Below are 11,747 nucleotides of genomic sequence, written 5' to 3' on the forward strand. Positions count from 1 at the left end.
TCAACTACTGGTTGATGGTGGTTCACACTTCAAGAGAACATGTGCCTTTAAAACACTATATTGCCTGTTTGAATTCATTGAGCAGCAAGGTTAATATCAAGAACAGATCCACTTCCTCCATGGGCTCAGATTTGTTTCAAATGTTACATCCAACGTTTCTGAATAAGAAAACCAGAGTTGTTCCACTTTTCACAGCTCAAGTATTCGTCTTTAAATTACACTGCTACTAAAACAGCTGAATAATATAAACAAACGTGAATTATATTTTAGGTTGAGTTTTAATTGTGAGAGGACAAATGACACTTTGTATTGGTAGTGCAAGGGGAAAAACATTTTAATCAGTGATCGATCACTATTGAAAATCACATGGCTATTATCTACATGATTCTGATATTGCGTTGTACAAAATGAAAATATGCAAAGACCACCCAATTCCCCCCTCAAAACACACTCACATGAAGAGGAAAGGGGGAGGTAAAACAAACTGTGAACCTCTTCCATGAAGAGCTACAGGGACAATCTTACTACATACATTACCACAGAGCTTATGTCAAACAGTGTACAATATGCACACTTGGGGGAAGTACAAAATTGAAAAGGTGTCACTGCGGAGGGTCGATGCAAATTTGACATCTATTGCAAAAGGTTTTTATCTGGCTGTGTTAAGGTATAAATACGTTTTAGGTTCAGACCCGTGAATTAACATCTTCACAAGAAGAAACCGTAAATTGTTCCATCCAGGTAGCGCCAAAGTAGGGTAGGGTGCCTGAGGGGGTCGGGGTTCTCACGAGTTCCTTGTTCAAACCTCCATATGTATATCAAAAAGTTTGAGAAAAGATAATTTCTCTGTTTTTATCTAGAGATGATACAAAGGGGACTTCTTATCTCACAACAAAGCAGGCCACGGGACATTAGTTTGTCAAGGAGCGGAGATACAGGTCAAGTCCTCCAGTGTATGCTCACGTTGTTGTTGTCAACTGGGTGTCGGGCTGATTCACTGGTTGTTTTTGGCTTTGGCGTGTGTGAGGATGTGAGACTTCAGGTTGGTTGACTGGGCAAATTTTTTGTTGCACCCATCAAAGGGGCACACATACGGGCGGTCTCCAGTGTGAATACGCACATGTGTGCGCAAGTTAAAGTCCAGAGAGAACCGCTTGCCACAGCCCTCAAATGTGCACTGGAGACAAGAGAGATTGAGTTAACGCCGTTGCATGCCACAGCTCGGCTCACAGATACACTGGTATCATTTTACAATGGCAGACATTTTAGATGACAATAACAAGGTTTGTATATAACTGCTCTGACACAAAGCCAGTTGGGAAAGGTTTACATTTCAGTTACAATTTTATTATCCTAATAAATCAAAATAAATTATGCTGCTTTCTCCAGAAGAAGGAAAATAAAATGCGACTCACCTGGAAAGGTTTCTCTCCCGTGTGTACGAGTTGATGCCTCTTCAGTTTTGAACTCTCTACGAAGGCTTTGCCACACTCTGCACAGACGTGCACACGAGGCCCGTGGGTATGCAAGTGCTTTCTCATCGCTGAGTTGTCCCTGAACATCTTGGTACATCCCTAAGAGGGAGAGAAACAAGATGAGGCAACTCACTTGGGACATATTCACTTTACATTGTAGCTTTTGCAACTGAATCACATAATGAATACATGCATGTTCTCTGTAAGAAAATGTCAACAATTAAGACATACAGTACAACGGAGTAAGCTTCTGTTCATGTATTAACCTTCATCTTTTGCACAGCACTGTATAAGCTGGTATAATAAACAGACCACTGCACTCACTTTGTGTGGACAGGCTATCGTCCTGGGTGCATCGTCTTCTTTTACTTTTCTTGGCTTCATTCTGCAACAGAAAAAAAGTGGTCATATCATTATAGACTGTTCACACAACCATACACACTTCTGAAACAAACACTAAAACTGATATGCATAATGGGCCAGGTCACACAGTCATGTGCTGGTTCAACCCTATGGATTGCATTACTTCTTTCACTTATGCACAATCGCACATTTTAATAATATTCCTTTAACTAAATAAACCTGTTGTGTGAATACATTTAACTGATTACGGCACACTGAATTTGCCATCATTTTGTCTGGGTGAACACCAACACTTACCTTGCAAACTCTGCCAGCTGTTTGGGGTCTGACAGGTCAATGCCTGGGATGCCTCCAGGAGGAAGCTTCTTCCCGGTCATGTATTCAGAATAATCTGGAGGGGAGTTTTCACCCGAGATTTGCTCCTCGTGGTCTATGTCCTTCTTGTCATCTGAGTGAGGGTGACAGATGTGTTGATAATTAAAACAGTACCAGAACATGTGGAACAAATTGATTACAGCCATTTAGAGCTAAACCTTTATCAGCAGGCCCCCATCACCCCTCCTCCTCCACCCCACAGTTACTTATTTACCACTAGAGGAAATGTGACAGAAAATACCGGTTTTGGCTCTAACGTCTATATTCAAAACACTTACTTTGTAGATATAGCCACCAAATGTATCGTGGAGCTTTTTAACATAAATAGTGGGAAAGGATTCTAAAAAATATATTATACGATTTCTTATTATGGCGTAATGAAAGGGTTAAGCGTTTAATATTTTGTCATGTACATATCTTTGCATAAATGCCAAAACTTTGAACAATCTCCCTGGCTTTTATTTTGTTCATGAGGCTGTAATGGTACGGGAAGATTCACACAGCCATGTTTAACGTTACAAACATGTACACTTTTCAAATACCCACAAATATAATTTACAAATCTCCAATTTGACAACGGAAATAAACCTGAGAAACTGTTAATGGATTGATCACCTTTAAACCATATACTGTTTTTTATAACCACTAGATTAAAAAAAAAAACTTTTTAATGAATGCTTTCCATGGCCAATGCACAGCACTACCAAACAGAGGAACTACTTTTGAACACAGGATCTAGTTCGCTTAAGCCATAAGAACCTATATGGTGCGTTTAAAGCCTCGGAATTGTAAAGTATGAGGGGTTCCTGAAGGCACCACCGCCGTTACAGTTGAACTGAACTGCGCCACAGCGGCCTAGCGCAGCCAGCTGCACTCGCTCCCACTCTCGCCGCCATCTTCGTCGGCCAAATAAACGCCATTTTTTCGGGCCGCCATACTTTCTAGACCGGGGAAATATGGCGGCGCCCATCGACACATAAAACATGGCTTCCCATAAAAACAAAAACATTTCAAATGACGTTTAAGTGGCTCCGAGTTGGGAAATAATTCCTACTTTAGCGGAGGACAAGGCCCCAACTAGGCCCAGTCACACGGCACACGCTGAGAACAAAGCGAGTGACCAGCTTGCAGGAATTCACTCAGGACTCTGAACTTACCTGATGCCCACATAGTGACTGAAAACTCCCCCTCCAAAGTCTTTATCTGGACCTGCTTCTGTTCCCATTTTCTGCCCATTTCTCCCCCGCTCAAGTAGCTCTTTTTGCCCGCTTTCTTTCCGCTTCCAGCCTTCCTCATCCGGCCTGTCGAGGAGCTTTTCCCGGCGACAGTAACGAGAGTCTGTTCGATAAAGTCCTCCTCCACGGCGGGCACTGGGATGAGGATTTGGTCCTCAAAACCGTCATCCGTGTGCAATTCAGAGTCATCCTCGCCCACCACCTCTTCTCTTGTTTGCACCAAAATCACCTCCTGGTGCGAGTGAATCGAGTTTGGATTATCCGTGTCAAGAGGCTGTAAGGCGATCATAGGCTGGTGTTCACCGTCGTCTCCAACAACTGTTGTCTCGATTGTCTCTACTTCGATTTCGTGCAGTTCCACTATTTCGGCTGGCATTTCTGACCCGTCCGTTTCTATGTACAGGGTGTCCCCTGATGCCATGATAAATTTTGTATTTCCTCCTACTTGTATACTATTTTCTTTTACACTCTCGCTTTCCCTCCTGTCTACACTCAGCCTTCCTCCTCCCTCTCCGACAACAACTCTACACTACTGTACTCTCGTCGCCACAATGCTCCAGTTTGAAATCTCGCGTGATTTGGCCCAAAAGTCCCGTCAAAATGTGGAACTCAAGCATTACCTGCAGTCTTATTTCTTTAGCATACAAATTATGGCCATAAAGATGTTGAAATAAGTATGAAAACATATATTATTTATGGGCTATTTTAAATCTCATAATGTTAAGATGTATTAATGCTTCAAAATAATATGACAACTCAAGCTAATGTAAATAAGGACAAACCATTATACTCAAGTCTTGATCAACATTTTAGCTTCTGTATTGGTACCATTTAATATGTAATTGCAAATTAATGTTGCATATAATGAATATTTTCATTATTGAATAATATGACAATCATTTGTTTGAATATTTGATTAACTGCTTGGTCTATAAAATGTCACAAAATAGCGGACATTTTATATAAATTCCCAGGGGCCATAGTGACACAGTCCAAAACCCAAAGATATTCAATTTACAATAATATAAAACAGACAAAATCAGCAAATTCTCACATTTCAGAAGCTGGAACCCATGGTCAAAATAGATTATCAACTTATCAATACTAGTGGCAAAATTTAAGGGTGCAAATCAACACGTTTCTTGAGCTTACTGTGTATGCAGAGACAGCAACATTTTCAGAATGTAAACAAACAATTTGGAAACCTCTATCATATGGTGGGAATGGTAGGAACTTCAGTTTATTTGTTTTTCTCAAAAGTGAAATTACAACATTACATTTCTGCTATGTCATCACTTATTGTCATGGGATTTGGATGAACAACCTTAAAAGAAAGTGATCCTGTCAATAAACAAATTGTACAGCAAATTGTCTGGCCTGTATTTTGTGTATTTTATCCATTCAAATATATAGTAGTGTTATGCAGTTGTTTTCTCGTGAGAGCATGTAAAGATGGGTTGTTTGCATGCTTGAGAGAATAAAGCTTGCAAATCTTTCAGCAGGCGCACAGCCGACTGTGTCCCTCCCTCAGCTCGGGGGAGGAGCCTGTGATCACACCTTCCACCTTCAACCTGCAACCTGTGCGAGTGGGTGTGGCCCGATACTGTGCAGGTTTGATGACACACATAACGCCACAGAGCCGGTTGCCTCCTTTCCAGAGAGAGGATAGTCATGGGGAAGACAGGTGGAAGGGACGACTTTGAATGGGTCTACAATGACCAGCCGCACACTTCAAGAAGAAAAGAAATTCTGGGTAAGAAACTCAAGAAAATGACAAACTTGGTCAACGCTGTGAAATCTGCTGAGCTAAATGTCTGGTTAGGTTGTGTATTGAGTTAAAGTTTTTTGTGTTTTTTCTGACCACAACCCACTTATAAAATCGTAGCCGGTTAGACCTGTTTACTAGCTGTTGCTTAACGAGGCTATCAGTCCACAATGGATGCAATGTAGAAACTGACATGCCACTAAAGATAAACAGTTTAAAATAATCTCCTTACATATTGATTGAAGTTACATAATCTTTTTTAAGTACACGTGCAAATATTATTTTAAACTCTTTTTAAGGTAAAGATATGAATTACTTTGTTATTCAGCTCACGTGGATGTCAAAGATAAAAGTGCAGTATAATTTCCATTAAAATATTTTAAAGCATATTACATTACATTTTTTTATGACATTGTGTGAGCAAAAGTCACTTCTTTTTAGATAGAGGAAGTGTACTTATCAGCAGCAAAGACAGTAAATAAACTCAGTCACCCATCAGAGCAAAAGGCGTGATGTTAAAGTGTAGATAGCTGTTTCAGTCTCACTCGTGACTTTTAAACACCAGAAGATTTTGTTTTGCTTGAAAATCTCACGGATGGCTATAACCCATTCTCTTTTGTGTAAACCAATCTGCCCGTTTGTCTTCTTTTTCTCTGGACCTGTGAGACAATAACAGTATATTGATAGCAGGTGCAACTGACAATGCCTCTGGGCCTGCTAGGTAACAAGACACATTCCTTGCTTCATGACAGACATTGATGCAATGCATGAAGTGAGAAGAACAGCTTTGTGAGAGTCAGGGGATCTCTGAAACAATCATTCAACACACCGCTTTATACCACATATTGTGTTTAGTTGATTAATGCAAGAGAATATTTGTCTTAACTGTATGCTCCTTCTTATTTTCTTTAAGGATATCAAATCTGTATTAAGAACAGTCATCTTTTGTAATCATGTAATTAAATTTAAAACCATTTAGATGAACAAGATCTAAACCTGTTGATGTATATTTGATCACGGCTTTGTCCAGCAGTCGCTTGGTTGCAGGTGATGGTTTGTTTGACATGACTGAGCCTTGAATTATTAAAATGTTTGGTTTTAATTGTCCTCTGCTGTGCCCTGATGGGAGAGGCCGAGGGATCTGAGTGTCAAAGGTTGTTCCTTTTTACATGATTGTGCGCAATGTTTTTATTCACAAGTGGTTTTGTGAATTGAATGGCTACTTGTTTGGCATGTCTGCACCCCGCAGGTTTTGGCTGGACTTGCCATTAACTTTATATCATCGTGGGAAGAACATCAACACCTGCCATAACACTAGCTTGTGAGGTTGCACAGATGATTAACGGTCGTGATGCTGCCTCATGGTTGATAGTTTTTAGAAATTAAAAGGTTTAGCTCTGAACAATGCATGGTTTAGTTGTGGCTTTCACTTGTAGTGAGCAGTTGAATCTGAAATCCTTTTTCATGAAGTTGAAATCCAGTGACTGCTCCACAATATGTTCTGCCAGGTGGAATTAAGCAGTTTAAACAGTTTCTTTTATGACGCTTGGTTATTGATTTAACTTCATGCCCTCTGGGTGGGCTGTACAGCCCAGAAAGGTGGTTATAAATAACTTGAGCAAATGACACATTGGAGGTGAGTTTAAGTCACACTGTACAGTAGATTAAAAAGGAATATGTTCTATGTTGGAGCTGTATCTTGATAAATTATTGCTTTAAAATGAGTGGTCTTAGGGGGGCAGTTGGGAATTCCTCTTGGCTAAATATTAACTGAATAAAGAGGTCAGTAAAGGGGAGACCTGCATGCAACAGAATTGCCACTGAAACCAGGCTCTGGTGTTTTTGACCTATAATATATTTGCATTACACGTGAGCTGAAAGTAAAGAAGCAGGCCAGATTTGCATGAGCCATCAGCCTTAACCCCTGCCATCCTGAATGTTGGATGATAGGACGAAACCCCTCCTGGTTTATTTGCGCTACATGTCTTTAACATTAGTGGGCTGGAAGGTGTGGCTAGTGCAACGAATCAGACCCTGTGTGTCCTAAGAGGTACATTGATGCTAACCTAGCTGTTTTTCAACCACTCCCTCGTATCTTCCTGTCCCTCAGCAAAACAACACCTCTGCCAATTAAAAATGACATTTGTCAGCAGGCTCTTCCCAGGAGAAGGGCTCGATTGTGTTCTTTGGGATACACAGTGTCGTGACAAAGTATTACACAGTGATGAGTTTAGACCAAACCTTTGAAAATGAAAAAGGAGTCCTGCTGGATTTATGACAGATATTTTACTTTCTACATAATATTTAAAAAAAATGAAATTAATCTATTACCTTTTCTCCCCCTCTCCACTACTTCCACTAAGCCACTATTTCCTTTTCCCCATTTGGTTCCCTTTACTGTCTTCCACTTTTCTCCTTAACCTTTAACCCTCTTCTGCTATCCTTTCTTTCCTACACTTCTCATACATTTTTTTTGTGCACTTCTCTCCTCAGCTAAATATCCAGAGATCAAGTCTCTGATGGGTCCGGACCCCCAGCTGAAGTGGGTGGTATCAGGCATGGTCTTAACCCAGCTCTTGGCCTGCTACCTTGTCCGCGACCTCTCCTGGAAATGGATCTTATTCTGGGCTTACGCCTTCGGAGGTTGCATCAACCACTCCCTGACTCTGGCTATCCACGACATCTCTCACAACGTGGCCTTTGGCAACAAGCTGGCGAAGTGGAATCGTTGGTTTGCCATGTGGGCCAACCTGCCCATCGGGTTGCCTTACTCTGCTTCCTTTAAGAAGTACCACATCGACCACCATCGCTATCTGGGTGGCGACCAGCTGGATGTGGACATCCCTACAGACATTGAGGGGTGGTTCTTCTGCACCCCGGCCAGAAAGGTGCTCTGGCTCTTCCTCCAGCCCTTCTTCTATGCCCTTCGCCCGTTGGTGGTCAATCCTAAACCAGTGTGTCAGCTGGAGATCCTGAACGCAGTTGTCCAACTCACAGTAGACTTAATTATCTACTATGTATGGGGGCTGAAGCCCATTGTTTACCTCATTGCAGGTTCCATCCTGTGTATGGGACTGCATCCTATCTCTGGACACTTCATAGCTGAGCATTACATGTTCCTGAAGGGACACGAGACATATTCTTACTATGGATCACTGAACTGGATTACCTTCAATGTCGGGTATCACATGGAGCATCACGACTTCCCGAGCATACCTGGCAGTAAACTACCTCAGGTGAGATTGGGCTACTGTGATAAATCATGATTAAATGTGCAACAGGTAAACTCTGGAGTCATTTCTTCAGAGACTATTATTAGTTGAGAGAATGAGGACGGTTGTAACACTTGCATCACCACCGGGTGTGGGCAGATAAGACGGCCCTCCCCTATCATTCAGATTCTTAACAAAAAGGTATCGGCAAATGCCTCACGTCTCACATTTTTTTCTATGAACTGCAAATATTTATCAGATGAAAGGCTGGGCTTTGTAGCTGATTAACCGCTGCCTCTTTAGCACCACAAGAGCATGAAGAGATTCAGAGTGAGAAACCTACCTGACAACTGCTTTAGTTAAACAGTTTGTTTGAAAATTATTTCGTTTAAGACCTAGTTTTTGTTCTTAACAGAGGGAATATTACTTTTTTAGATTAGAATACTCTATTTTTGAATTATCAAGTGATACATTTTCAGGATTTTTTCACGTTGGAATAGAAATAAAATGTCATTCTGTACTTCAGACTGTTCCTGGTGGTATTTCTTACACAGAATGTGTAAAGGCCTTCATGAGAAGAAACGGTGCAGTGTGTTTTCTTGTTGAACAAAGCAGTGAAATACTTGCTTCTATCAGCATTCATGTTGGTATCTGATTGTCCTTGTCAAATAAGGTGTCATTAGTCCCTGAGGTGCTCCTGACATATATCTGACATACAATTTACGTTCTTGTTTTTATTTTCTAAGCTTTCATTCTCACTCTTGATGTTTTTCTCATTGGCAGGTCAAGCAAATCGCAGCAGAGTATTACGACTCCCTGCCTCAACACACTTCCTGGTCCCGGGTATTATGGGACTTTGTGTTCGACGACAGCATCGGCCCGTATGCCAGAATCAAACGGGAGTACAAGCTAAACAAGAAGGAATAGATCTGTGACTGATTACGTTTCCCGTTAAACAGGAATGTGAATTTCAGTTGTTAGAAATCTATGGACCTCGATGAAATATCATTCTGTTCTCCAGTTAAAATGTTTGTTTTTTTCCATGTAGTGTGGTTATCACTGTATGTAAAATTTCTAACAAGTTCTCATCTTAAATCCATCCTGTACTTCAGTTGCTCTTGGATGAGTTAATGTGCACATTTCAGTTGCATACATACGCAGTTCGTGGAAATGGGGAGAGAATTCACTTACAGCAAGTTTCTCTACCCCATTATTTTTTCAAGCTTCTACTCCTGCTATAAACAGATTATTTGTCATGATACAGTGACGGCAAGAAGGACAAAATGATGATGAAGTGCTAATATTTCCTTATCTGCAATTGGAGACAACAAATAATAATATTCAACAGGGAAAAAAATTACTTTTTTTGTAAAAAAGTTTTATAGGATAAAAATCGCATACATTCTCATGAGGTTTCAGAGATGTCACTCGCTCTGTGGTCTCCTTTTCCTGTCAATAAGCGTTACGTCAGGCTTCGTAAGAATTTCTAAATGTGAGGATCGAGGCTCACAAAGCCTCTCAGATCACCTAAAACAATTTCGCATCTATCATGCAGAATAGTGCTGAGTTGGAAAATGAGCATTGAAACTTACCTCTCAGTAAGAGTAGCCTTTTCTTCAGTGATGCCCCTTTCTGCTGTAAACTGATTACATCTACAGGGAGCGGACAAAATAACAGAAACACTGTATAATGCTGTATAATGGTCATTTCATGTTGGTCAGCAAATATCCCATTAAGACTCCTTCAGTCGGGGTTAGTGAGTCTTCTCGTGACTGCTGGTCCCCCCTGCTCATGTATTGTACAACTTAATCTATGTGTTGTGATTGACAAGCATGATCTTTGTTGTTGCTATTTAAACTGACTGTACTATATGTGAAAACAGTAAAATATCTTTATAAGAAGAAACTGCTATAAAGAATACGAGTTTGATTTTCCATTTCCTGTCTGTTTGGTGGTGACCAGATGTGACCTTTTTTCTATTAAATATAACCCCAAAGGTGAAAACCATTTAAAATTTCCATACGTACCAAAACAAAGGGAACACACAGACACACAGCAGAATACTGCGTTTGATTCGACACAGTCTATTGTGTTTGTTTGAATGAATTTACTTCCAGCTTTTAAATCAGAACGTAGTTGAGAGCGGACAGAGTGGATAGAATGCAACAACCGATATTCAACCAAGTCCTTCCTGCAAAGACACATTTAGCTACCATCACATAGGCCTACCATTCACTTTCTGCACATTCTTATCTAGGTAAGATTTGCATATTGCCAGAGCAACCCCCTTTATTTTTTTTTCACATTGCTACCATTATCAAGTTCAACATCTCGTCTATAGAAAGGGGAATCTTCATGGAAACAAACCACTATAATAAATGTACCACCGTTTGTATTTTTAAATTTTTTTTCCCAAACCAAATAAAAAAAAAAAAAAAATTCATAGAGATGGGGGTTTCATGCATACTCAGGAGGTTCACAAAGCATAGGATGACTAATAGATAGTACTACATTGTTGTATATCTACGTAAAACCAGGTGGCACATTTACAGTTATCGGCCTGTTTTGTGAATGATCCCCAAGTTTCAATGATCTCGCACATCTGAACAGGTAGAGAGAAACATGTACCTCGCTCACACTGGAGTTGTAGAGCAGACTGTTATTGTGTGTTATCTGATTAATTTGAAGAAAATCGATCAATTGCTCACTTGTAATGTGTTAAACCTTGGATGTGGAGGAAAGAGGTCATTTAAGTTGCTAATTGTGGTCCAAACATGAACATGTTTTCCAACATCTCTGGAGAGAAAAGGTTAGACACACAACACCAGTATGAACAAGGTCATAAAAAGCCTTTTTTTTTGTTTGTTAAATATGCCAGTCTGGGGCAGGTGAGTCTGCAGCACCACGATGCCCAAATTGTGCTTGTTATCATCCAATAGTTGGGGACAAACTAAAGAAAAAATAATAATAGAAAATATAAAAGGCTGACATAAAATGGTGTGCAAGATTCCTTTCTCCTTCTATAATATCAATAAAATACTCATTGTCATCAACAGCATCATCATTATCACCACAGTTTTTAAATAATAAAACAGTAAAAACTTAGAAAACAAAAATATTTTCTTCTTAAGACTTGGACTGAACAGAGAACAAAGAGTTGCAACACTGGGCTGACTGAGTCTATAGGTGCACAGAGAGGACCACAACACCAAACTCAGCACGAATGTCCGTCCATCCCTCAATTCATCTTTTTAGTACATTTTCCATCCTCTGTTTGAGTTCATCAGTCCTTTTAATCCTTCTTTATCTATCCTTCTGCTCC

General features: G+C 40.3%; 2 protein-coding genes across 2 annotated transcripts; one reads left to right on the forward strand and one right to left on the reverse strand.

Annotated features, from left to right (window-relative positions):
• Positions 1-316: 316 nt before the first annotated feature.
• yy1a (YY1 transcription factor a) lies at positions 317-3,944 on the reverse strand. Its single transcript, XM_070920194.1, has 5 exons — positions 3,371-3,944; positions 2,136-2,286; positions 1,800-1,860; positions 1,416-1,574; positions 317-1,177 (listed from the first exon to the last, which is right to left on the reverse strand). Exons 1-5 carry the CDS (start codon positions 3,867-3,869, stop codon positions 995-997), a joined length of 1,053 nt encoding a protein of 350 aa, XP_070776295.1. The 5' UTR covers positions 3,870-3,944; the 3' UTR covers positions 317-994.
• A 1,175-nt stretch (positions 3,945-5,119) lies between these two features.
• On the forward strand, positions 5,120-10,328 carry degs2 (delta(4)-desaturase, sphingolipid 2). The gene is made up of 3 exons (XM_070920373.1): positions 5,120-5,201; positions 7,707-8,449; positions 9,209-10,328. The coding sequence occupies exons 1-3, from the start codon at positions 5,120-5,122 to the stop codon at positions 9,350-9,352; spliced, it is 969 nt and encodes a 322-aa protein (XP_070776474.1). The 3' UTR covers positions 9,353-10,328.
• The last annotated feature ends 1,419 nt before the right edge of the window (positions 10,329-11,747 follow it).

This window comes from Enoplosus armatus, chromosome 15, assembly GCF_043641665.1.
Source record: "Enoplosus armatus isolate fEnoArm2 chromosome 15, fEnoArm2.hap1, whole genome shotgun sequence".
NCBI classification, from domain to species: Eukaryota; Metazoa; Chordata; class Actinopteri; order Centrarchiformes; family Enoplosidae; genus Enoplosus; species Enoplosus armatus.